General features: G+C 39.6%; 3 protein-coding genes across 3 annotated transcripts; 1 reads left to right on the top strand and 2 right to left on the bottom strand.

Moving 5' to 3' along the window:
* Positions 1-240: 240 nt before the first annotated feature.
* LOC125742152 (sulfotransferase 2B1-like) lies at positions 241-6703 on the bottom strand. The gene is made up of 6 exons (XM_049013863.1): positions 6357-6703; positions 4964-5175; positions 4522-4648; positions 4269-4363; positions 2669-2849; positions 241-981 (listed from the first exon to the last, which is right to left on the bottom strand). The coding sequence occupies exons 1-6, from the start codon at positions 6493-6495 to the stop codon at positions 869-871; spliced, it is 867 nt and encodes a 288-aa protein (XP_048869820.1). The 5' UTR covers positions 6496-6703; the 3' UTR covers positions 241-868.
* A 281-nt stretch (positions 6704-6984) lies between these two features.
* LOC125742153 (sulfotransferase 2B1-like) lies at positions 6985-13318 on the bottom strand. Its single transcript, XM_049013864.1, has 6 exons — positions 12890-13318; positions 12225-12436; positions 11776-11902; positions 11531-11625; positions 10531-10711; positions 6985-9748 (listed from the first exon to the last, which is right to left on the bottom strand). Exons 1-6 carry the CDS (start codon positions 13026-13028, stop codon positions 9636-9638), a joined length of 867 nt encoding a protein of 288 aa, XP_048869821.1. The 5' UTR covers positions 13029-13318; the 3' UTR covers positions 6985-9635.
* Positions 13319-14124: 806 nt separating this feature from the next.
* On the top strand, positions 14125-27511 carry LOC125742156 (tumor necrosis factor receptor superfamily member 17). Its single transcript, XM_049013870.1, has 5 exons — positions 14125-14490; positions 25232-25438; positions 25792-25932; positions 26245-26475; positions 26623-27511. Exons 2-5 carry the CDS (start codon positions 25318-25320, stop codon positions 26679-26681), a joined length of 552 nt encoding a protein of 183 aa, XP_048869827.1. The 5' UTR covers positions 14125-14490; positions 25232-25317; the 3' UTR covers positions 26682-27511.
* The last annotated feature ends 70 nt before the right edge of the window (positions 27512-27581 follow it).

Here is a 27581-nt window from a genome sequence, read left to right as displayed (position 1 = left end):
GAGCCCCAGATTTGATGAGACCGGAGTCATATTTCATGCATCTGGAGTTTGGCTAAAATAATCTTGCTGAATTCCGTTAATACTTGGGCCATCTGGATTGTTTTGTCGAAACGCACTATGTATCCCCCTGTGTGCAGAAAACAAATACATGTTTTTGCATTTAAATGGTCTTTTTGCAGTGAAGTTCTCAACAGGCAGTATCTACACAGAGATACACAAAAAGATGTATTCGGACACCCGTACTTGTTTATACTTTATTGATCCTTTAGAGGAAGTCAATTAAGACATCAAGGCATGTTTAAAAAAATGTTATTTCATTAATGTGGAGTACATAACATTTAATGTTGCTTATTTATGTAAAAAGTAAGTAGAATAACATCCCATCCATGGTGCCCACCTGCTTCTTGCCCTGTGTTGCTTGATTTAGGCTCTTGGTATCAAATATGAAACAAAAAAATTGTAAGAATATAGTCCGAAAAGTAGACAAATGGCATGAGAAATTTAGAGACATCAGTTGACCTAACTGTGTGTCTTTGGACTACAGAAGGAGGTTCCAGACAGATGGGTGGAGAACATGCAAACCCCACACCCAGATCTGGGACTGAGAGTCAAACCCACAGTCCTGGAGGTATGAGGCTGCAGTGAATCAATCGCTGGCTTAGTTTCAATAGATGACAACAGCACAACACAGATCTGCACTACCTGCCTGCAACTAGAAATGATTACTGTGCATTTCTAAATAACATAGAACAATTTAGCTATTGTAATATTACAGTCTCAGACTGTTCAGCGGACAGAATACCAGAAAGGAATGGCAGCTGGTCAGAGTTAATGTGCTATGTTGCGTAGTTGACCAGTTCTCCTGTTCTTAATCATCCCATGCAAATTTGAATGCGACATCCCCCATTTTCTCCTTGAAAACTGCGTCGAAATGCGCAGCTTGAGTGTCGGTGAGAAGATTCCTCCAGTCTCCGGAAATTCCTGGTAGAAGACAGAAATTTCATTCCATGCACCTCTGCTCCATGCAGCAACTGTAGCAGAAGAATTAAACCGTGTTCCTTGGAAGGCATGTGAGTATAAACCCTTGAAATTTCTTTCACACTTTCTCATATTTCATCCATTCAAAATTCTGTATAATTTGAGGATGAAATTCATATATTCAGAAGTGGCATGGTGGCTCACACCTCCAGGGTTGGTGGATCGAATCCCACAACCACTCTGTGTGTGGAGTTTGCATCTTATCCCCATGATTACACAGATTTCCTCTAGTCATTCTTGAGTTTCCCTATAATCCAAAAACGTGGGGGTCTCTAAATTGCCCATAGTATGTTTCCTGGGATACACTTTAGATTCACTGTGACCAGATACGTGCTTTTGAAAGATTAATATCTAATATATTTTAATAGTAACCATAGAAATCACACAAAATAAAATCATCCTGCCATCTTCCCACTGCTAATCCAGGGTGGGATATTCCAGGATTAGGGGAAAATCTGATTTATTTCGACAAGTCTGGCTTATTTAAGTGGAAGTTCCGTTCCATCAACGTGTCTTAAATGAATCCCTGCTGAGTTACCATGGTAACTTAGGCAAGTGAACAAGTCTGCTCCAGCTCAGGTTACCTGTCTCGCTTAGTTAAGCGTTGTCTCAAAGAACGTCCAACGTGTGGGAATGGATTCCCAAAATACCTTTCCATTGAACGAAATTCCACGCTCTCATTATTCATGTCATATAATAAATATAATAAAGCCTATAAAATGAAGTGTCTGCATTCCAATTAATTCCTAAATAATTACAATAAAAGCGTACCCATATTACACAGGTCAAACATGAAATGCAATGACTGAAATTGACATAAATAAAACATTTAACACCACGCGATCTAAAGTATTTTACGGAGATCAAATAATACAGAATAGCATTATGCACTAAGAACGACATGTGAACTCAACCCAGAAGGTTCCCTGTTGGCTATGGGGATCGAACCAGAAACTTTCACGGCGTAAGGTAACAACATGAACCACTGCACCACCGTGCCACTGTACTAGGCACTTGTAACATTTACGCATATGCATATTAACTTACGCATTTAGTCAGTCTGCAATTCTTTGCCAAGCCAAGTCCCTGCCTTTATTTATGGCCACAGTATTGCAATTTTTGATGATATCTTTGTATTTTTCGTACAGCTCCATCAGCAGCTTTTGTTCTGTGGCGGAAAAAACAGCGCTCTCGTTTTACACGCTTTCCGACTCCTATCTATCTATCTATCTATCTATCTATCGTTCATCCATTCATTTGGGCTTCGTAAATATCGCGGGTGTGCGCACTAAGTGAGACTATGCAAGCCTGTCTTGTATGAACGTTGATTAGTTAAAACTTAATTGCGTTAGTGGAACGACATGGGGCTAAGTTTAGAAATGGCGCTAGTTTGTGTCAGACTTTTTTTGGAAAGTCTGCCTTTCTTTAGCTACTTTCATGGAATACGCTCGTTGTTTCATTGTTAATCCTTGTAGTTAGTCATTGTTTTTCCCATTTGGCCCTTAGTCGTCCTTTAATTTGTAGTTTTACCCAGTGTCTTAGTTTCTGTAATAACCTCCCCCCCGTTATTCTCAGAGCCACCAGTGGATCGTCAGCCACACTGACACGGATCTAGCAATGTTGGTCCTACCTTTCCTCAAAAATTCGGATTTCTTCTGGTCCATGAACTCCTCTGGCACCATAGAATAGTTCGACATGCTGTTTTGCTTCATGTTCTGAAACTTGCAGTCATCCGCAATCTTCCCAGTGACTTCCTGGCTCAGGGATTTCCCTAAGAAACTGGATATTTTAGAGACGGACTTCTGCAGGTCCTGTGTTGAACAGCAAAAAGCAAAGGCTATAACAAATATTTTAAATCATAATAACTGCATTTAATCTAATGGACATATTCCACCTACGGGTGGGATCTTATTATGAACTATTTATATAAATAAATACATCTAATTCCATCAATATTAGAACAATGGCAGTTTTCATAAATTTGGTTTCGTAAACCTTCACAATGGATTTGAAATTACACAATCAACACGTACTTGAAGTATAACTTTCAGGTTCAACAAGAATATTGTATGAGCCATTTAGGAATTACAGCCATATTATACAACCCCCCACCCTTATTCAGGGAGTTAAAGGTAACTGAACAAACTAAGAATGTCATAAATATAATGATCTTTTTTAATATGGGGGTTTTATGCAGTGTTTAGCACTGTTGCCTCCCACCTCTGGGATCTGCATTCAAGTCTCTGCCCAGGTCCCATGTGTGTGGAGTTTACATGTTTTCCCTGTGTTGTCGTGGGGTTTCCTCTCCATACTCCAGTTTCCCCTGCAGTCCAAAAATGTGCTGAAGCTGTTTGAGTTACCAAATTGCCCATAGGTATGCATGTGTGAGTGAATGGTGTGTGAGTGAATGGTGTGTGAGTCTGCCCTGTGATGGGTTGGTGCCCCATCCTGGGTTGTTCCCTGCTTGTGCAAATAGTTGCCAGGTTTGGCTCTGGACCAGGAAAAGATGAAGAAGGGCTTCTCCCCTGATAGGGGTATTAACAAACTGAGTGAAAAACAATCCTGTAATAATTCCACCATCTCAAGTTCATTTACAGAAGAGCCAGAGACTGTGTCCTACTGTATCCCAGGTAAATTAAAATCACCCATAACCACCACATCATTTTTATGACTCATAATCCTGATATCGTCATATATCCTCTGCAGCTACATTAGGTGTCTATAACAAACACTGAGAATTAGGCCATTTGAGTTTTTAGCATCTAGTTTTATCCATACAGCTTCTGTACTTTTATTTTTATCAGTGAGCTCCCTTGCCTGCAAGTTCTCTTTTCCGTATACTGCAACACCACCTCCCTTCTTTCCCATCCGGTCTCTACGGAACTACGTATAACCATCCATATTATATTCTTCTCCATCATTGTCACTCATCCAGGTTTATGCTATTCCTATAATGTTGTAAACACACACCATTCACTCACACACCGTTCACACACACGTCATTCACTCACACACCGTTCACACACACGTCATTCACTCACACACATGCACACCTATGGGCAATTTGGTAACTCCAGTCAGCCTCCGCATGTTTTTGGACTGTGGGGGAAACCGGGGCACCTGAAGGAAACCCAACAATGACACAGAGAGAAAGTAGCCAAATCTTTCCCTAAATTTCAGCATGTGACATGAAAAATGATATAAATAGGAAAATGTCTATTACAACTTACCAGTATCATTTCCTCATATGAGATGTACATGGTCTGGTCTTGGTCCTGTGCAGAAATCCATCCCTTCACATGATCAAACCAGGAGCCAAATAATACTGTAAAAAAAGGAAAAATTCAAGCAATTAAAATTCATAAACAGTACAATAATTCTTATGATTATTGTTAAATTGTGGGCGTATTGAAATATTAAAACACGATGGGGTTGCAATCCGCGTTTGTGATGAATTTGTTTTAAAAATAGCTCATGCAGTACCTTTTCCATCCAAGAACTTTGACAAAAACTCATCTGTTGTCCCTGGGTTTACCAGGTAAGATGCCATCCCATAGTAGTGGTAAGATGACGTGAAAACATCTTTTGGATTCCGCGTAACATAAATCACCTGTGGGTCATTTCAGATTATTTGAGTACTATTCTTATACACATCATAATTTACTAAACGTCATACACAAGTAACAGAAATGTCAATTGCTATATATTTCGATGGCAAAGAATTAACCAATAAGAACAACGCAAAGAATGTTTTCACCAGTAATTATACGCATAACGACAATTCGTACGAGTATTGTCAGAAATAGCTGCAGTTCAGATGTCACACCTCGCGGGTGTCATTATGAAATGAGCTGCATGCAGCTTTTACGGTCTGACCCATCAGCGCTGCGAGACTCGTAAACCATTCTTCCCGCAGCAGTCCTACCTTGGGCTTCACTTTGAAGAAAGACTCCGACATCATGGAGTAATGAAGGTGCGTGGCAAAATAGCGAGGAGAGGGCCTCTGCTCCAGGTTCAGCAGGATTGCACGCTGCCCCTCCAGCCAGGGCACTCGGTCCCAGCTGGGAATGCTGAGTACAGGCTGCATATCTCCCTCGCTTATGATCAAGGGAACTATCTCCTGCATCCAGGTAGTGCCTTCGCATTGACCACGGTGGGCATGGGGGTTGAAGCAGTAGATATATTAGTGAAAGCTGCAGCTGTTTTCGAAGGCGGTGGGTGCTGCCCTCGTTTCACTGCATTGCCACTAAATCGAGAGTTTCTGACTTGCGCTATTAAAATTCAGCTCACACACAGAGCATCCCAAGTCACGATCACCAGACTCTCAGTCAACAAACATAGCAAGAACAATATTTTAAAACTACTACAAATAACCAGTATATATGAACATACTTGGCCAAAAAAACTGAATCTGATTCTAAACTATAGCCTGTATATAAAGTAAAGTAAAATAAACCTTTATTGTCATTTCAGCCAAGTACATGCATCACGCGAAGTAACATTACTCCTGGACCCACGGTGTGACATTCATGACATGACAAACATTACAGTGCATACTGCACATGTATAATGATTGCGCAGCTGGTTATACGGACAGACGAATCTTTAAACTATTTCAACAAAATACACGAAGGAAAACATTTACAGAAATTAATACATTGATTCCAGCTACTTTCAAACCCACGACAACGGATATGTTCATTTTTGGGTATCCATCGGTATTCAAAAGAGTAGCGATTCTCAACCCACGGGTGGTGACCCAATCTTAGGTCGCGGCAAGATCTGAAAGGCTCGCGAGGTAGAGTTGGAAAAGTAAGCATTTTAAAACCAGCACCCACTTTCAGATTTCCCAGCCCTAATCCTAGAATTAATCCATATTAACGGACCTTGGGACTGCAAATAGATGCTTAGCGCAAAACCAGTGAATGCTCAACCAACCCAAGAACCCAAACCACAGATGCTTGTAAAATTCACTGGCAGAGGGTCCAACTGAAAGGTTTAGTTAACACTTTTAATTAATTTAAAGTCATAACGTCATGCTGAACACTTCGAAGGCAAAGTGTCGCAAATGGTTAGCACAGTATTCGCACCACCCCAAGGAAGAGGATCCGAGGCTGTGTGAAGTTCATCCTCCAAAAAAACTTGTGCGCTGACCTCGGGGTGTCTGAGTGCGTTTCCTGTAATGGGCTGGTATCCCGTCAAGGGTCCCCCCACAGCCGCCACGGACCCCATGCTGTACTGGCTATAGGCAGTAATGGAAGAAGATCTCACGTCGTTGGTAGCGCTGTCTGTACGAACGACGAGTTCAGATAACTTACCAGACCTGGGATAAGTTGCGATTAAAATGTCGTCCGGTCGAAAGGCAAATCCTTCCATATACTGGAGGGACTCTGGTGGGCTGTGGTATTTGGGGACGTAGACGCCTTTGTACTCCGAATAGAGCTCCGCTTCAGTCATGTCTACTGTTTAGAGATCTGATCCTAATGACTATGGAGAGAATCGGCGATCGCCCTCAACCCCTAGCAAAGAGCTCAGTCTGAGGAAACCTTTACCCGATTTGCCTGTCTTGACAAAGGTTATTATCTCGACTGCTATCTTTAATTTCAGTACAGCGTACCTCCCAACCCCAAGTGACTCCAGATGCGTCTTAGGGGAAGCTTTTTATGGTCAATACTTCCGATATCCGCTGTTAAAAAATCTCTGCCTCTGCCGGATTGACTTGTGTTACTCGCTCTCCATATCTAATCATGGTCTGTGCATTTTTATTTTTTTTACATATTTCTAATATTTTTAAAAATGAGTATGATGATAGTTTGACATACCTTCATGTGGGACTACACAATCATGCCATATATATTATTTTAGTGTGAAAATGTGTAAGCTAAGAAATTTTAGAAACCGATCAAGTCTGTAATTCAAAAAAGTAATAATTTTCTTACCATGGAATTTGTGTTACAGTTTGCAGTTTTATTATTTTAATATCTCTGGAAATTGTTATTGTTTTACATTTTGCATCTACTTATGTTTCAAAAATTGATAGATGCTGTGTAATAGATAAGAAAATAAGTAAACAAACAAACAAATAAAGAAGACTCAAACAAAATATCGCTCGTATGCTAACCTCTACAAATGTATGGGGAATTTGAGGAAGTACTTCTTTACACAGCGTGTAGTTAGAGTATGGAACAGTCTTCCTGTTAGTGTAGTGCAAGCTAAAACCCTGGGTTCCTTTAAATCACAGCTAAATAAGATTTTAACAACTCAGTTATTAGTTAAGTTCTCCCCAAACGAGCCAGGGCTGAACAAAATGATGGGTAGGGAGCAGACACAGACCGTTCAGTGTGACGACCCCACCCACCTTTCAAATAATTTAAATATTTTCTACTCCAGATTTGATAAGCATGATTTTAGAAATGAGTGTGACGTTGTTTGTTCCGAACTGACCTATGATCCAATGATTATTCAGAAGGAAAGAGTGATCACTATACTGCAAAAGGTTAATCCTCATACAGCCCCGAGTCCTGATGGGCTCAAAGGGAGGGTCTTAAAGGAATGTGCAGTCCAGCTGGCACCAGCTATCCCGGAAATGTTCCAGCTGTTTCTGGACTCTAACTTTTATCCTTGGGCCTGGAAGACAGCGATCATTATATCTGTACCAAAAACTCAGTACGCAAAAACAAATGATGACTTTAGACCCATCGCTCTCACACCCCTCCTCAGCAAATGCATGGAGCGCTTTTTCCGGGATGAACTGACCCGCCAGGTAGCAGGATCGTTGGACCCCATGCAATTTGCCTATCGAAACAACAGGGGGGTGGAGGACGCGACACCCTGCTAAATAGCATTTACAGTCATCTGGACAAACCCAACACTCATGCTCGTATTCTTTTTATGGATTTTTCCTCAGGCTTTAATACAGTCCAACCACACCTCCTCCTTGGGCGTCTTTCTGACCTGAAAGTTAGCGGTGGTCTTATCCTTTTCATCAGGGAATTTTTGAGAGACCGACCCCAGCGAGTCTGTATTAAGAACTGCCTCTCTGATGCTCTTGTCCTGAACACAGGTGTCCCCCAAGGATGTGTACAATCTCCCCTGCTTTTTTCCATATATACAAATGAAATTCAGTGTAATAGCAGCCACCTTTCCCTCATTAAGTATGCAGATGACATGGCTTTAGTCGCCTGCCTTCGGGACTGAAACAGCTCTCCCTACCTTCAGTATATTGACGCCCTGGCTTTGTGGTTTGACAACAGCTTTGTGGATCTTAATGTTAGCAAAACCAAGGAGATGTGGCTGGTGAGCAGCAAGATGGGAGGCAACAAGAATGCTGTGGCCACCTTCAAGCCAGTTAGTATGAAGGGTCAGGAAGTGGAGCAAGTCACCGAATTCAAATATCTTGGGACAATAATAGACAGTTAAGTTTCCAAAACCATGTGGATTATGTGTATAAGAAAGGAAGACAGCGTCTGTCTCTTCTGAGGAAGCTCAGGAGTTTTAACACCAGCCAGCACACAATGTCCATGATTTACAAATCATTGACTGAGAGTGTGCTGACATTCAACATAGTGTCATGGTATGGGCAACTTTCAGTTAAACAGAAGAACATATTGGCACAAATTGTACACCAGGCTGGGAAAATCATTGGACATAAACAACATCAACTCTCCCACCTGTACTCACAGATTTTGACAAAAAAGGCACAACAGGTCTATCAAGATTTTACTCATCCACTTCATTGTGCCTGCCAATTGTTGCGATCAGGCAGGAGACTTGTAGTCCCATTAGCTAGGAAAAAAGACTACAAGCGGTCATTTATTCCATCGGCTGTAACCATCCTGAACAAAGACTATTTTTCTTAGATAAATTAATTAGCAGCTAGTTTTATTTTATTGGTATCTTATGTATTTTGTTTTTAAATGCATTCATTTATGTTAAATTTCTCGCTTGGAGTAAACTGGACTGATTTTATAAAATTCTACTTATTTTTAGTAGCATGTCGCTGCCCAGGGGCCCTTGGGGTGCAGGGGGCCCGTGGGGCCCCTAGCCCAAAACAATTTGCAACGCTTATCAACAATGTATTTTCGTTTGTCTATTTTAGAGGGCCTACATTCTTTGATCCTCTGCCTACAAGGGCCCCTGACCCTATAGGGAGGGTGTTTGGCTGCCAAGGGCCCTTGAATTGTGGTGGTTGTGGTGGTGGTGGGGGGGGGGGGGGGGGGGACCTCGCGAACGTTTTGCCCAGGGGCCCACACAACCCATAATCCGTCCCTGGTTTATTGTGTATAGTATTGCTTGTATTGTGTATTGAATTCGTCACTGTCAAAGATGAATTTCACTTGATGTAAATTTGATGGACATTAAAGATGTATTCTATTCTATTCTATTCCATTGATTTGGCTGAATGGCCTCCTCTTGTTTGTAAATTTCTTATGATCTTATAGAAATGATAACTGTAAATTTCTAAATCACATAGTGAGAACAATTTAGCTATTGTAATATCACAGTCTCAGACTGTTCAGTGAACAGAATACCAGAAAGGAATGGCAGCTGGTCAGAGTTAATGTGTTATGTTGCGTAGTTGACCAGTACTCCTGTTCTTAATCATCCCATGCAAATTTGAATGCGACGTCCCCCATTTTCTCCTTGAAAACTGCGTCGAAATGTGCAGCTTGAGTGTCGGTGAGAAGATTCCTCCAGTCTCCGGAAATTCCTGGTAGAAGACAGAAATTTCATTCCATGCACCTCTGCTCCATGCAGCAACTGTAGCAAAAGAATTAAACCGTGTTCCTTGGAAGGCATGTGAGTATAAACCCTTGAAATTTCTTTCACACTTTCTCATATTTCATCCATTCAAAATTCTGTATAATTTGAGGATGAAATTCATATATTCAGAAGTGGCATGGTGGCTCACACCTCCAGGGTTGGTGGATCGAATCCCACAACCACTCTGTGTGTGGAGTTTGCATCTTATCCCCATGATTACAGATTTCCTCTAGTCATTCTTGAGTTTCCCTATAATCCAAAAACGTGGGGGTCTCTAAATTGCCCATAGTAATTTTCCTGGGATACACTCTAGATTCACTGTGACCAGATATGTGCTTTTGAAAGATTAATATCTAATATATTTAAACAGTAACCATACAAAACATAATCATCCAGCCATCTTCCCACTGCTAGTCCAGTACAGGTTCCTGGGGAAACACCTGCCATGTGCCCAGTACAGGCACCACAGAGATGCCATTTTGCTGCGGTTTGGGACTGGAAACCAGAGGTGGCAATTTCAGGTCCAGAAAGTAAAAATCCAGATCATGATTTACTTTCAACCAACCAGTTGAGCATAAAGAGTCACAGTTGCAGAGTACTCATCTGGTTGGTTGAAAGTAAATCATGGTCTGGATTTTTACTTTCTGGACCTGAAATTGCCATCTCTGCTGGTAACCAACAAACTGAGATGTTGCCACACTGACACAGATCTAGCAATGTTGGTCCTACCTTTCCTCAAAAATTCGGATTTCTTCTGGTCCATGAACTCCTCTGGCACCATAGAATAGTTAGACATGCTGTTTTGCTTCATGTTATGAAACTTGCAGTGATCTGCAATTTTCCCAATGACTTCCTGGTTCAGGGACTTCCCTAAGAAACTAGATATTTTGGAAACAGATTTCTGCAGATCCTGTATTGAACAGCAAAAAGCAAAGGCCATAAGTGATACATTAAATGAGTACAACTACATTCATGCATATTTATGAGAAGGTTTGTATCAGAAATGTAGGGGGAGGAAAATGCACATATTCTATCAATGGATGGGATCTTAATATGAACTACACACACACACACACACACACACACACACACACACACACACACACATTTATATGTATGTATAACATGCTGTATGTATATGTTGTATGTTAATGCTCTGCACAGTCCTACTTTTTAACTGTATTTAAGATTAAATGTTACTTCATATCACTTTGGCATGTCTTTGTTCTAAAATCACACATTTCTATGTCAAGCTTACTGTATACCAATGTTGCCAAATCTTTTCCTAATTTTCAGATTACATTTTAAGAAAAGTGAAAAATTATATGAATAGGATAAATGTTTTCATATTACAACATACTGGTAGGGGCGGCACAATGGTGCAGTGGTTAGAACTGTTGCCTCACACCTCTGAAACAAGGGTTCAAGACGTTGCCATGGCTCGATGTGTGTGGAGTTTGAATGTTCTCCTTGTGTTCTCGTGGGGTTTCCTCTGGGTGCTCTGGGTTTCCCTCCACAGTCCAAAGACATGCCGAGGCTGACTGGAGTTACCAAATTGTGAATGTGTGTGTGTGTATGTGTGTGTGTGAGTGTATGTGTGTGTGTGAGTGTGCCCTGAGATGGGTTGTTGTTCCCTGCCTTGGGCCTGTAGCCTTTGGAAAAGACTCCAGACTCTTCCCCTCCATGACCCTCAATAAGACAAGCAGTTTCAGAAAATGGATGGACATACCAGTATCATTTCCTCATATGAGATGTACATGGTCTGGTCTTGGTCCTGTGCAGAAATCCATCCCTTCACATGATCAAACCAGGAGCCAAACATTACTGTAAGAGATGGAGAAATACAAGTAAGTTATACTAATAAACGCCCCAATAATGCTTATGATCATTGTGGGCATGTTTAAATATTAGAGCCAAGTGTGGTTACAATCCGCGTTTGTGATGAATTTGTTTTAAAAATAGCTCATGCAGTACCTTTTCCATCCAAGAACTTTGACAAAAACTCATCTGTTGTCCCTGGGTTTACCAGGTAAGATGCCATCCCATAATAGTGGTAAGACGACGTGAAAACATCTTTTGGGTTCCGCATAATATAAATCACCTGTGGGTCATTTCAGATTATTCAGGTACTATTCAAATACTCAACAGGTCTTCCTAAAAATCACAGAAATATTGCGGGAATATCAATTGGTGTGTATATCAATGGCTGCTTTTATTATTGACAAAACAAAGAATAACGCAAAGAATGTTTTCACCAGTAATTATACGCATAACGACAATTCGTACGAGTATTGTCAGAAATAGCTGCAGTTCAGATGTCACACCTCGCGGGTGTCATTATGAAATGAGCTGCATGCAGCTTTTACGGTCTGACCCATCAGCGCTGCAAGACTCGTACACCTTTCTTCCCGCAGCAGTCCTACCTTGGGCTTCACTTTATAGAAAGACTCCGGCATCATGGAGTAATGAAGGTGCGTGGCAAAATAGCGAGGAGAGGGCCTCTGCTCCAGGTTCAGCAGGATTGCACGAAGCTCCTCCAGCCAGGGCACTCGGTCCCAGTTGGGAATGCTGAGTACAGGCTGCATATCTCCCTCGCTTACGATCAAGGGAACTATCTCCTGCATCCAGGTAGTGCCTTCGCATTGACCACAGTGGGCATCGGGGGTTGAATCAGTAGACAGATTAGTGAAAGCAGCAGCTGTTTTAATAAGTGGTGTGTGCTGCCTGCATTTCATTCAACTATACCGAGGGAGTTTCTGACTTGCACTATTATTCTTAAAGTATCCAGTAGAGGGTCCAGCTAAAAGGTTCTGTTAACACTTCTAATTAGAAGACGCTAAACTGAGCGATAAACACTTGCATATCCATTGGCAGCTTCCATGTTAATTTAATATTTACGTGTCAAAGCAATGTGTCACAAATGGTTAGCACAGTATTCGTACCGCCCCAGGGAAGAGGATGCGAGGCTGTGTGTGGAGTTCATCCTCTCCAAAACATGAGCGCTGACCTCGGAATGTCTGAGCGTGTTTTCTGTAATGGACGTCGTTGGTAGCGCTGTCTGTACGAACGAGGAGTTCAGATAACTTACCAGACTTGGGATAAGTTGCGATTATAATGTCGTCCGGTCGGAAAGCGAATCCTTCCATATACTGGAGGGACTCTGGTGGGTGCAAGTATTTTGGGACGTAGACGCCTTTGTACTCCGAATAGAGCTCCGCTTCAGTCATGTCTACTGTTTAGAGATCTGATCCTAATGACTATGGAGAGAATCGGCGATCGCCCTCAACCCCTAGCAAAGAGCTCAGTCTGAGGAAACCTTTACCCGAAATTCCTGTTTGGACAAAGGTTATTATATAGGCTGTTATTTATAAGTAAACCACGCCTACTTCTGAACCTCGAAGTGCCTCCAGCTCTATCCTAGAGAAAGTTTTTTCTTACAGCTAATACTTTCGATTTTGGCTGTTGAAATGTGGCTATCGTTCTGTTCTGACTCGCTCTCTACATCGAAGGTCGCTTTCCCACTGCAACTGGTATTGATCGTTTGGTCGTTTACTAAAAAATCGATACTGCCCCTTTAAACCAATGTCTGGTCCAGTACCAGTACCAGGGTTGCCAACTTTGGTCAGCTAACTGGCGTGAGATGTTCAGATAGAGACAAGTCTACAGACACATTTACATGTATGCAACTACTTTATTATTATTACCTTGTAAATATCCTGTAGTATGGGCGCCGTTTGTAAAGTCACTAAGCACTATTTCATTTGCTTTTTCAACATTTACTGAACTTTTACTATATTTAGCTAGAAATAAACAATGATAAAGATCATCACAACTTTTTCCTATGTATAATATTTGAAAACATCACTTACTATTAGTAAATATAAATAATGAATATTAATAAAATATTAATATTAAACGTTTTTTTAAATATGTTACATGTAAAAATAAATGTAGATGTAAATGTTAAATGTAGACTGAAAATGTTGAGAAGTTATGCAAATTACCCACGCCCCTCTGACTTGTTTGCATGCGAATGGGCGGTAACGATGAAAGCGCGCTAAGCAGCTGCAGGTGACGAAAGACAACATGGTGAATTCCGCTCCTTTAGGGGCGGTAGAACGTGCGGGTTTGGCAGGTGCTCGCGCTGCACTTTGGAACGGATTTCTTGGTGACATCCTAAAACGCTTAACCAACAAACAGCAACCAAAGATTACCAAACTTCTCACACACATATCTGGTTATAAAGACTTTCACCTGACAAAAAAATCAAAACCGAAATGCTAGGAATCTTACGTTAGCGTTTTCCCCTCCATTGACGCCCATTATAAGGAAAAGGCTTAATGTGAAAAGACCTCGCGTAACTTAAAAAAGACAATAATAAATAAATGGAATATAAGGTGTTCATATATTAGTTTTTTAAAAATTATTATTTGGAGACACTCTTCTGACTACAGGAACCTCTATGTAAGAACCTCTTTGGGCTTGTGCCAAGCTCCAGTCGGTACCCCAATCGACGTCCATCCAATCGCCATCCTCAGTTATTGTTCGATTGCATTGGAGGTGGCTAATGTAACCGACAGCCGTTGGAAACTAGCGTGTTGGATAAGCAGTTTTTTAGTCGGCAGAAGGGACGAAAGTTGTTGCATTAGCCTACATAAGGATTTAAGAAGTTTGTGCGTTCATATGTAGGTAAGGTTCTGAATTATTTTGAAATTATCTGGAATATACCGTTTGTGATTTGTTTTTAATTGCACTTTATGTAGCATACTGTTTTCGAGTAGTCAGTTAATATGTCAATCCGTGCAGTGTAAAAAATTAAAAGTTAAAACAACTTCAAGTTTTAAGGCAACTCAAACTTTTACGTTTTGAAGAAACAAGTGTTGGTTGGATTTGAACAGGCAATCTTTGGGTCAAGGATGCAGAGGTTTAACCCTGGATTGTGGCTCTGTAAACAGTGTTTTTGTGTTAGCATTTTATTCAGCTTATGTTCCATACACCTGAGTATGTGGCTTGTGTGTGTCTCTCTACTCATGGTTCAAAGGTCAACTGTTCAAGCCCAGTGTTAGCGCATGTGGGGGCCCTTGAGCAAGGCTTGTAACCCCCAGCTCCCTATAGGTGCCTGGTAGCTACCTTTCATAGTCAAGTTTGCTGTCATTCCCCACAGGGATCCTCAAAATCTGTCTGCTATTATTTACTACAATCATGTTTTAAATAAACATGCTAATTGACTGTTTTGTTTTCTTCATTTATAATAATTAGATGGGACGTATTTTGCAGTTTTGAATTCTTAGCATGTTTAACTCAAATTTTAAAGTTTTTACGCATATAAAAGATAAATCATCTGAACAAAAGAGAATAAGTTGGCACAACTTTTGTTTTTTGTAATTCTTAGTATGTAAAACTCAAAAATTAAAAATCTTTTAATAGAAATGAAAGGTTCCCTGTCAAAATTCATTCACAACATTCACTGATTCAGCTAGAACACATTAAACATTTGTGGCAGTCGGTACAAGCAACGAATAAACGATCAGTTGACTTTGTGCACTTAAGGTGAAACCACCGCTTACAATTGAAACACAAAATGTACTCATCCCTGTAGCCTGGGTCACCCTTACATTTTCATGAGTAGCACAGGGTCCAGTTCTTAGTGTTTGTGTGATTTAGCTTTCGCCCTTGCAAGGTGGAATTGTACTCTTTTTCTCTCATAGGTACAGCCTTTATCTCTGCAACATATGACTGCATCTTTGTGGCATAAAAGCTTTTTTTGTGAGGCCCGATCATCTGGTTTTCACTGACTTGCCGTCTTCAACTAGGGAGTGAATCCACAACCTAGCTTTATGGCTGTCAACTGACCCTATTGGTGAGTTGCTGATTAAGCAGGCATACACAATGGCAAAAACGCCACAGTCATAACCATTTGCTTGTTTTGGGACATTCAGGACATCTGTGACTGTCCGGAAATTTTCTGCAGCTGCTCTGTAAATGCACGCTATAACTTTCAGGAGAGTTGTGCTTGTGGTTCTTGCCATTTCAGAACTGTGGATTGAATTGAATATGCTAATTTCCCGTTCTGTAAAATCTGCTGCAGCAAGAAGCCAGTGTGAACCAGGACCTTCCACATCAATATTAAAGGTCATCAGGACTGTATTGAAATTTAAAGCTCTCTGAGCTGCACAAAACTGTAAAACTGGGCCAAAGTTTGAAAGTGCTGCCATCTGATAAATAAACGTGGGCATAGACAGAACAGAGTCCAACACCTTAGCTTGACCTATGTAGCCTGTGATGGCCCACTCAGTAGTTTCCCAATTGAGCCAGGTAAAACTAGAATTTTGTATATAGCTATACTGTATGTAAGTTAGGTTTTGTGAAGGGTTCTTACTTGTATATGTAGTATTGTAAGCAGTCGATAAGTTAAAAAAAAAAATTATTTGCATTGCATATTACATTGGCTATGACGGTGGTCAGCAAATAAAATAGAAATTTAATGTAGCCTTTAAATTGAATGTTGAGAAGTGAACCTTGAGAGTGGCTGTTGGATGACAATATTTTAAGAATTTTAAGAGTATTACAATTGTATGACTATAACAAATATCCCTATAAACTGATATGTCTGTTATAAAAAGCACTATGATAAAATATTACCCTAAAGTAGCCACTTAAAAGGCCGTTGGATGAATGTTCAGAATATAACTATGACATATACTATTGTTCATAATTTACATTAATGATATTGACACCAATACATAAAGTAAACTGGTTACATTTGCAGACGACACCAAGGTGGGTGGTGTAGCAGATACTGATCTAGCAGCACAGAGGTTACAACGGGATCTTGATTCAATAAGCAACTGGGCTGATACCTGGCAGATGGAATGTAACGTCGATAAATGTAAGGTAATCCATGCAGGGAGCAGAAATATAAAGTACAGATATGTTATGGGTTCCACTGAAATAAAGGTAGTTGATTATGAGAAAGACCTCGATGTATGTTGATGCTTCCATGTCCCACTCTCACCAGTGTGGGGAAGCAATAAAAAAGGCCAATAGGATGTTGGGTTACATCTCTAGGTGTGTGGAGTTTAAGTCAAGGGAGGTGATGCAACGATTATATAATTCCTTGGTAAGACCCCACCGAGAATATTGTATGCAGGTTTGGTCACCATACCTTAAAAAGGACATTGCTGCCTTGGAAAAGGTGCAACATAGGGCTACAAGAATGATTCCTGGTCTTAGAGGAATGTCTTATGAGGAGAGGTTAGCTGAGCTGAATCTGTTTAGCCTGGAGCAGTAGAGACTAAGGGGGGACATGATCCAGGTATATAAGATTCTAACAGGTCAGGATGCTGTTCAGCCAAATGGCTGCTTCAATATTAGTTTAAATACTAGAACTCCTGGCCATAGGTGGAAATTAGCGGGAGAACATTTTAAACTGAATTTGAGGAAGCACTTCTTTATACCACGTGTAGTTAGAGTATGGCATAGTCTTCCTGCTAGTGTAGCACAAGCTAAAACCCTGGGTTCCTTTAAATCAGAGCTAGATAAGATTTTAACAACTCTAAGCTATTAGTTAAGTTCTCCCCAAACGAGCTTGATGGGCTGAATGGCCTCCTCTTGTTTGTTAATTTCTTACGTTCTTATGACAATTGTTGTAATGTTCTTGTATATATGTATAATGTATATATAATTACTACTGTGTATATATAACTATTACAAATGGTGCTAATGCAATATTAATCTGAAGTGGCTGCAAAGAAAAGGTTAAAGTCTTTATGACCAGATATATATGTGAGAAATTTGGTGATTATTGGTGGCTGTTTTGGTACATTAAGTTACATTAAGCCTTTTCCTTATAAAGGTCGTCAATGGAGGGGAAAACGCTTAACATAAGATAAAGTCCATATTCCTAGTATTTCGGTTTAGATTTTTTGTCAGGTGAAAGTCTTTATGACCAGATATTATGTGTGGGAGAAATTTGGTGATTTTTGGTTGCTATTTTGGTACATTAATCCACATTAAGCTTTTTCACATTAAGTGTTTTAGAATGTCCCGATTTCCGGCCACCCTGAAATAACAAACACGACATTGACTTGAGGGGGAAAACAATCAATCATTGTTACCGCCCATTTCCATGCGAACAAGTCACAGGGGAGTGCGTAATTTGCATATGTTCTCAATATTTAGTCTACATTTAACATTAAGATTTCTGTTTACATTTAACATTTATATTTAACATTTATATTTACTTTTATAATTTACATGTAACATATTTCAAATTCACGTGCAATATATATTTATTCTTTTTATTTACTCTTTATTTTACCAGGAAGGTTCCATTGAGATGCAATCTCTTCTTCCAGGACGAAGACGGCAGCAAATAAGAAAAATTAGACAAGTTTCGTATACATGCGCACAGAGATTATTAATATAAACACAAACTAAAGCACATACAAATTCTCAAACTCTCCAAAAATACATAGAATAAAATTTATTTATATGAAACTGTAGGGAATCCACTTGCAGAGTCTCCGCAGTTTCAGCAAAATGATGGTTTATTGAACAGTAAAAATAATACAATGTAATACAGTGTAGAGACACACCGGGTACTGAAAGGCAGCTCAGATACAAATTGAAGACAGTTCTTCACCCCCCTTTATACCCAAAAAGGCCCTCCCCACCAAGGTGTTGTGTGTAGGTGTTGTGAGTGAATTTACATATAAAGAGTGACCCCCTGGAGTGTGAGGATCCTGAGACAGGGACGGGACAGGACAGGGTGGAGACTTTTATGATCACTGTAATTCAATTGCCTTCCTTATCACCCTAGTGGTGCCAACTGGAACCCCCATTCTCTCCCTGGCTTCCCCCATGATCATAAATTCCTATTATTGTCTGTATTCAAATGATCAGACCAGAACCTTGGGGCATCTTTACTACTTTTCCTTACAAAACAATGACACTGTTCTTTAATCTTAGAGTTTAAGAGATTTTCAAACACGTTCTGAGAAGGCATGGAGTCTAAATTCAATATATTTTGTGATATATTCCACTCATGTGGTGCATAAGAACAAAAGCCGGATTTGCTCAGTTCTGTGAGTGTGGTGGGAGGCTGAAGGAGAAGTTTAACTGATGAGCGGGTTCTGTATGTATTAGTGCAGAATGTCAGCGAACTATATGTGTACTGAGGTAATTTGCCCATTAAAGACTTTGCAATAAAACGGCAATGCATTTTACTTCTAAGATGTAATGAGGTCCACTCCACCATCTCATATAGCTTACAGTGATGTGTTCTTGCTCTTGCACCACATATAAACCTCAATGATGCATGATCTATAACAACGAGTTTCTTCAAATAAGAGGAAGGCGCATGCACGTATATTACATCACCATGATCTAATACCGATAGGAAGGTGCTCTGTACTAGTCTTTTTTAGCACTGAAGGGAAAACATTTCTTTAAATGGAAATAGAAGCCTAGTTTTGTTTTTTTTAACAAACTGTTTATATGGACTACAAAAGTGAACTTATTGTCAAGCCAGATACCGAGATAATTGTAAGAAGACACCCTCTCTGGATGAGTGTCATCCAGTGTTAAAACAGAATAATCAAGGAGAGAACATGAACGTGTAAATACCATAAATTTAGTTTTCTTGCCGTTTAACACCAGTTTTAAGTTGACAAAAGACATCTGTAATAATTTAAAAGCAGACTGTAAGGAATCTATTGTCTCTCGCAGTGACAAAGCAGTGGTGTGAAGAATTGTATCATCAGCATTTAAGTGTATTTTTGCTGGTTCTAACCCTAAATTAACGTTTATGTAGAGAATAAAACAGGTCCTAAAATAGAACCCTGAGATGATTTGAACCCGAATCTATCCGGATCTGTCATGCATTCCAAATCCATAACTGATCTGCGCATTTGGAAGTGCCTCATTTTGCCAAAATGTAGCGCAGACACATCTGTGGTGATTCAAAAGAAATGTTCTGCCTTTTTTGCTATACTATAAATATGACAATCTAAATATGCAATAAAACTTAACCTTTAGTTGTCCAGTATTTTGAGCTTGGATTAAAAACTATAACAAATTATTTCCCGTTTTGTTATTGTTAATGCACACAGATATTAATATTATTTGAATACAAAACAAAAATAAGGTATTTAAAACTATCAAAGTAAAATACTTACTAATAAATCCAAGTGGAAAGAAAACAAAAACATTTACATAAACATCCATTTAGGCCTCTGGCGATGGAAAGGCCTGTCTATCAGGTACCAGATGATCGACTGCTTGACCCTTTGAGGAAAAGCAAGGGCAGAAAAGAAGAGCATTTATTTTCTTTTTTAATTTGCATTTCAATTATTCAAAAGTTATTCTCTTACAAATGTATTCGTTCTTATTGCAATCCTATGATTCCGTATTTGTCACGAGGCAGCAGGAGAACCACCAAAATGCAGGCTGAGAGCTGTCGCAACCCCTCGTCAGGGAGTTTATTGGAGAAAGCGGGCAGAGCAGCTCCCGCGGACAGAGAACAGTGACTGAAGAAGGGTCACAGGACTGAGACGCTAATATACATGATTAACAGAGGAGTAAACATGAGTCAGCTGTGGCTGGTTAACAATAGGGCAGGAACATGAAGTAAGACTGGTTAAGGGGCGTGAAGGTGATTTTAATAGGTGCTGTTTGAAAGTACAGACGCTCCTCTACTTACGAATGAGTTACGTTTCGAACGGCCGTTCGCAACTTGAAATGTTCGTAAGTCGATATTCAATATTATTTTAAGGGTATACACAAGTACAAAGAACTAGGATGCTGGGAGTACGCGCGGCAGGAGTAGCGGTCAGAAGTCGTACTAGGCAGAATTAGTGTGCAGAAAAAAATATATTACGGACAGGAAACGGGAGCCCAACGAACACAATTTGGACTTACAGTCCAATTCGTTTGTATGTCTGAAAGTTCTTTGAACGTTTATAAGTAGAGGAGCGTCTGTATAAGACTCAATTAGCAAAGATCTGGACAGAGATGTTAAAGAAGTGGTTATTAAAGTTAGTTTCAAAACATTTCACAACATTTTAGAAATATAAAGCCATTATATTAGCCCATTCAATAAATGGCGTCATATTGTGTGGACCGGAGAAACTAAAGTGCTGACTTACGGTGAAGAATAACTTCGACGGACTGAATAAGGACTCTACTGATCTGAAATCTGAAATTTGAAAATGATAGCTGGCAGCGATTCCGTGCCGAACTCACGTTGACTGTGATGCTCTCTTATTCTGGTGCATCCGAGCAGTACCCTGGGGAGACACCAAAACGTGTTGGGTTGGAAAGGCTCATTTATTCTATTATTGAATATTTTCAGCACATTTTAACAATACAGCGATAGTACTGATCACCGTGATCATTTTGGTCACTATAATTGTGATATGAATTTTTCATCGCTAGTTTACGGAGCCCCTAAAATCCCATAAATGAATATATATTTTTTTATCTAGTGGGAAAACGTTATCTTTGACTTAACGTAAGCATGAAAACTGAGTAATCTTTCCACTACTGCTATCTAGTTTACAGTAGTCCAATTTAATCATTTAAAGTCGGAGTTGACTGTTGTCACTTCATTTTTCATTGGAACAAATGTTCCATCTAGTGGTCATTTTAGGTAAAGGATTTATTGAGCGGTTGTTTCGCCATGAACTACGCATTGTCAATCTTTTGAATAACTATTTCCTGTCCTTCGGGGAATACTTTCAGCGATCAGCCATAACATCAAAACAAAAAGTAAAATGTAAAAAATTGCCACAGTTTACAAATATCCACCTTTCCATTAGTATATCTGTTACATTTTTTTTTACTTTTAGTGGAATGTGCAATAAAAGGTCGATCCCCCCCATGCATTAAGCCAGGGTGGGCAATCTTATCGGCAAAAGGACAGTGTGTATGCAGGTTTTTGGGATAACCTTTAGGTCAGCTGTCCAAACCCAGGTGTGAGGATGCTTCAGCCAATCATTACTCTAATTAGTAATCTAATTAGGGAATTGCCATGAAAACCCACATACATAGTGGCCCTTTCATAGAGTGACCCATGCTCTAAGCATATTCTCCCATTGACTTAAGTGTGGAGTCTAAGTGCGCTTTGAGCAGAGGAACACAAAAATATGTGTGTGTCGCATGTACGCTAAATTACCCTTAACCGCAATCACACTGACTTTAGTGCATTTTTCAGTACGTGATCTGGAGGGTTGTATTAAGTTACGCACCTCTATATGGGCAAACGTAATATTGCGGTTTTCAGAAAGCAGAACACATAAAAAAACAAAACCTTCTAACATGTATCACACATCTAGAATCGAATGTCACAGTGCAACATGCATGTGAATAATTAATTTAATTTTATAACAATTACATTAACGCAAAAATACATAGACATATATAAGTATTGTATACAAATATAATACGGTTACGCAGAATTTAAGTAGCATCTGCATTGTAGAGGACAGGAGTAACATACCGACTCTTATGCCTAATCCAGCTTCGTCTTTGACCAATATACGTATAGCCGAAGCTGATGTGCTACAAAGCCTAGCTAAACTTAGGATAAATACATCGCAGGGCTCTGATGGCATCTTACATATCATTTTAAAAGAGATGTTTTTGGATATTATTTGCTGACTTTTAACTTTGCTATTTCAGAAATCCTTATCTGCTGGTGTGGTACCTTCTGATTGGAAGCATGCTAATATATCACCCATATTCAAAAAAGGGGGAAGAAAGTAATCCAGGAAACTATAGGTCAATCAGTTTAACTTGTATAGTTGGAAAAGTAATGGAAGCTATCATTCAGGCAAAAATAGTAGATTACATGGATTCAGATAACATTCTGAGGGATAGCAAACATGGATTTAGGAGAGGTAGATCCCGTTTGAACTAATCTGAACTAGTTCTTTGAGGAAGCTAGAAGAGAAATTGATCACAAAAAGAATTAATATGTAGTGAGATTATAAAATTAACATTATGGTACCCTGGGGGGTCTATAACCTCAAGTCTTCTCGAGTTATAGGGTCCAAGTAACACCCAAGTCTTGAGTAATTGCCCTCAAGTCACCATAAGTACTACTACAACAATAACTCTTCTTCCTCTACTCTTTTGTCTTTAACTGCTGATCTGTGAAAGTCGGTGCTGCCACCTACTGGAAATATCTAATCAATTATATTGCACATGTCCTGTAGAAATGCAGGAATGCACATGGTTTTCGCTAGACATAAAAATCTGGGCTAAACGTGCATCAACCACAGTTGTCCAGCCAACCCCTGATGATGAAAATTACGTCACGTCCCTTTTGTCTGCAACCAAAAGCGCATGGCATGAAGCGGTACTCCTATCCAAAGCAGTAGAAAGGCTGTCCAATTTTGAACGCTCCTTCAAATGTAGCCTAGAAATGCATTACTCTTTTGCAGAGATCCAAAAATTCATTCAAAAGACACAATCTATGGAGCCCTGGTAGACTGTGTCCTTTGAAGGATGCAGTCCATGAATTCGGATGCAACCACCCACTTTATCTCTGCGCAGTGAATCTTGAGATATGTTGGACTGTGAAGCTGATCATACTTAAATGTCATGTTGATATCATCCATCCATCCATTTTCCAAACCGCTTTATCCTACTGAGTCTATCCCAGAAGCAATGGACACGAGGCAGGGAACAACCCAAGATGGGGGGCCAGCCCATCGCAGGGCACACTCACACACCACTCACTCATACATGCAGACCTATGGGCAATTTAGCAACTCCAATTAGCCTCAGCATGTTTTTGGACTGTGGGGGGAAACCGGAGTACCCGGAGGAAACCCCACGATGACATGGGGAGAACATGCAAACTCCACACACATGTGACCCAGGCGGAGACTCGAACCCGGGTCCCAGAGGTGTGAGGCAACAGTGCTAACCACAGCGCCACCATGTTGGTATCATAATTTTATAAAATGCAAATCTCTATTCAGAGCTGCAAATGTGTGTAACTGCTGCCTAAGTTTCATGAGTACAATCCTCATTTTACAATTTATGTAAAATTTATGTATTTATCCTAATTTATGACTTTACAGTGTTCAGGTTTGCTTATGAATGACTGTTTATGCTTTTACAACTCCAGCAGTACATTTCTGAATCACTAGTTACATGGGGAAAATCATGTTGCCATTGAAAACTGAATGTGTGAATCTGTTAGTAAGTAAAAGTGCACTTGCAAAATCTTTGGTTCCTGATCAAGTTTCAGAAGTGAATAATTCTGTATTTAGAATTACTCTAGAAGAAGGCTTGTTGGGCATATATTGAAATTATCCATTAACTCAGCTCAGTCTCCTCCATTCTCTGGAGCTCTCCATTTGGCTTATGTTCATCAGAACTTGGGGACAGTGAGAATTTCTTTGTCAAGACCCACTGGCCACTGGCAATGTTACTCTTTCCATGTAAATAATGATTTGTAAATGTAGTACTAAAATTGAAAATGCACAAACTGCGATTCACAATCAAAACCAGAACATTGCAACTCATAAACTAAGATTTGTAATTGTAAAATGAGGATTTTTTTCAAAATGAAAGGGTTTCTGTGGATTTCAGTTAGGTTCGCAATGTATATGAAATAGCCCACATTCTACATTTTGCTTGTCGTCAAAATCTTGGAGGCAGTAGCCTTATGTTCTTGCTTGATGAACTAATTATAATTCTTGCACTTTTCGAGTGAACTGCTGTGAGTATGTCAGTGCATAACTTTTAGGACCTTAAGTGCTTGATGGGAGAACTGACCCTATATGAATAAGTTTCACACCTACATATCATGGCAGGGACTCACAGAATTCAGGTAAAACAAATTAACTTTTATATTTCCAGACGATCCATCCAGTCATTCTACAAATTGTACTTCACATTCACAATTACAGGTGATCCATCCAGTACTCCTAGAAATTGTACAAGTTGGTGAGTGTGGGACGAGTACGGCTTTTGATAGCCGGACCGAATAACAGGTCTGTCCGGCATATACAGTGTGTCATTCCCAACAATACCAAATCTAGTTTAAGATTTTACTTAACTTTTATTGAAATATTTAGGATTGTTAGAAAAAAAATCACTGAAATTTGCATTCGTTTTCAAACTTCATAAAGCATTGCTTTCCTTACCAACATTTAAAAAGTCTGTCTTATGAATAATTTTTTATTTTACTTTACTGCAGCTTTTACTAAAACATTTGGAAATGGGCTTAGGGTTGTTAGAAAAACAAACTGAAATTTGTATTCATTTCAAAGTCCATGAAGCATTTCAAGCATTTGAACAATATGCTTTTGTTGTCGCTTTTTCAGGTCTTTTCTGCAAATATGAAGTTCTTTCCCCTGAAAAGGGAATTCCCCTGCAGGGGACATCATTTACATCTTCTGGTTTTTTATTTCAGGGCCTGTGACTCTGGCAGACTCTCCACATGTAGAGAATGCAGCTTCCTTTACGGATTCTCTGTTAACTTGCTGGCTTCCTGCTGCGATGGCAAAGAGCAAATGTGCCAAGAACAGTTATTATGATGGCCTGCTGGAAAAGTGTAAACCCTGCTATCTGCGCTGCTCGAGCTCCCCTCCTATCAGCTGCACAGAATACTGTACCAAACGTAAGTCTCTCTCAAATTATCTTCTGTGGATGGTAGGTCACTGTAATTCTTTGCTTTCTAATTTGGGGACTCGTTGATAAAATCTAAATGCAAAGAAATAAGATCCAAAGTTAGCATTAATGTAAAATTCTCATATGTCTAATTTGTGCATGTAATATTTAATCGCGTAGGAAAAATGTATGGCAAGCTGGCAGCAAGCACAGTGATGCATTGTAATTTCTTTTATGATAAAAACTACAGGAAAATGACAGGCTGGCAATTATTAATTATCCTTAAACGTTATTATTGTCAATTGCTCTTATTTTACAGTTTGAAGACGTTCATGTGTTCATTTTCTTTAATATTCTTTACAGCGTCAGACAGCCCTGTGCCTGAGAACAACAATGTATGGGTCATCGTGCTGGTCTTTTTGTTGCTGAATGCTTTTACAACAATGATACTTATTGTTCAGGTTTTGCGTAAAAAGAAATGCAGACAAGTCTCTCTGAAAACAGGTAGGCAGAGTCATGCTAGCATTGTAGGTATGAAAAAAAATGTAAATGAAAAAGCAACTGTGAGTTTTTTTTTTTAAATAATAATGCTATGTCCTACCTTTACTTGTAGCAATGAAACTTGGTAGCACAAAGCAACATGCTAATGTCCACATATTCAGTCACTGATTTATGACGTATAACCTGCAAATGCACAATTCGGGTGTCTTTAAAGACAAGATCTCTAAACAAGCAAATAAATAGATGAAAAATTTTTATAAGTACTTTGGTTTATCTTCTAGGCCAACATGGTAATGTTGTTTTATTGTATGTCAGGGTTTAATCAAGATCAAGTGGAAGATTTCAGTGGGAAAGTTTTGGATGCTGAGAAGCAGATTGAAATAAAAAATGATGGGTGTGTGACCACTGGATATTCGGTGCAGAAGGAAAAGAAAAATGACTCTAACTACAACTCAAGTCTTCCTCTTCCGTCAACCGAAGAGGGCACTACCATACTGGTGACCACAAAAACGACACAGGCCTACAGCATAGAGGAGAAGGCTTTAGGTTTGTGGGGGCCGGTCTGCAGTTAGTGCCATCTGCCTGGAAGCTGGACAGCCATTTTAAAAGGGACGTGGATTGCAAATGATGGGCACCGAAAGGCTGATAAGCAGCTTGATCATTATTTACAGCTTTTATCCATTTATTTCTTAGGGCAAACTGATACGTCCAGTGGAAATGGATCATGGAGGAGATGCATTTTGTATAGCTAAGTTGATCTGACTGTTATTCATTTTCCTCATCACATAAGAATTACAAGAAAAATCTAATCAAATCATGCAAAGAACAACTGTGCTGGTCCACGACAACAGAACAATAATTCACATTTTAAAAAGACTGACTAGAAGAATGTTGTATACCATATGTTTCTTTATTATATGTATCTTGGAACTAGCAATAATATTAATGTTAGCAAAGTTCTCATTTTAATTTCTTATGCCATATAGTACTCCGTAATTTTTTTTTAACACAGACAACAACAGAATAACACAAACAATATGAATTATGAATTTGAGAAAACATATTTCAATGACATAATATTGTTAGAACATTTGCTCGTTGCACATAGACTTACTTAGATTCAGGCATATTGTAAGTGAGACTGTAAACAATCAAAGTAATGCTTAATTAATAAGTAGCGTGAATAAGTCCTTGATCAGTACGCACGAAGGAATCCTCAACTTGGCCATCACGTGCAGGGACGGTGTGCAGCGCTCTAGGCACTGCCCCCGGCCCTCACGTGATCGATCCCGCGTGTCACGTGGCGTACGACTTGTCATATGACTTCCCTAGCATAGAAGCTGCTATGTTTTGTTGAGCTTCAGCCAATGGCCAAATGTCTTGTACCCTTTAACTTTTGTCTTTAACATTTATCCCGAGCGCCTGATGCTCCGAAGCACCAGTCCTTCGTGTTTACGTGTGTGTGTGTTGGCTTCACGATTTTATCCCGTCTAATCTGAAACAGATGCTTTCTGTTGCCAGCAAAGGCCGTAACTAACTGTCAGTAGATGTAACTTTGTGATGTTCTGCTCAGGGGAGAATAAACGTAGCATTTCCTTTTAATCCGATTGTAACCTTTAAACCGGAAAATGGATTGTAACAAATGAAATCCA

The sequence above is a fragment of the Brienomyrus brachyistius genome, chromosome 5, assembly GCF_023856365.1.
Source record: "Brienomyrus brachyistius isolate T26 chromosome 5, BBRACH_0.4, whole genome shotgun sequence".
Classification (NCBI taxonomy): Eukaryota; Metazoa; Chordata; class Actinopteri; order Osteoglossiformes; family Mormyridae; genus Brienomyrus; species Brienomyrus brachyistius.
The sequence above is the reverse complement of the archived record's forward strand: the minus strand, read 5'-3'. Positions and strand labels throughout refer to the sequence as shown.

Bases quoted from the DNA above. Each gene is read 5' to 3' on its own strand.
- LOC125742152 (XM_049013863.1), bottom strand. From the start codon at position 6,495: ATGACTGAAGCGGAGCTCTATTCGGAGTACAAAGGCGTCTACGTCCCC. The intron at 4,649-4,963 runs GTAGGACTGCTG...AATGACCCACAG, and splicing joins TCTTCAAAGTGAAGCCCAAG to GTGATTTATGTTACGCGGAA. The intron at 4,364-4,521 runs GTACTGCATGAG...CTTTTTTTACAG, and splicing joins AAAGTTCTTGGATGGAAAAG to TATTATTTGGCTCCTGGTTT.
- LOC125742156 (XM_049013870.1), top strand. From the start codon at position 25,318: ATGGCAAAGAGCAAATGTGCCAAGAACAGTTATTATGATGGCCTGCTG. The intron at 25,933-26,244 runs GTAGGCAGAGTC...ATTGTATGTCAG, and splicing joins ACAAGTCTCTCTGAAAACAG to GGTTTAATCAAGATCAAGTG. The intron at 26,476-26,622 runs GTTTGTGGGGGC...TTTATTTCTTAG, and splicing joins CATAGAGGAGAAGGCTTTAG to GGCAAACTGATACGTCCAGT.
- LOC125742153 (XM_049013864.1), bottom strand. From the start codon at position 13,028: ATGACTGAAGCGGAGCTCTATTCGGAGTACAAAGGCGTCTACGTCCCA. The intron at 11,626-11,775 runs GTACTGCATGAG...CATCTCTTACAG, and splicing joins AAAGTTCTTGGATGGAAAAG to TAATGTTTGGCTCCTGGTTT. The intron at 10,712-11,530 runs GTATGTCCATCC...TGTTCAATACAG, and splicing joins CATATGAGGAAATGATACTG to GATCTGCAGAAATCTGTTTC.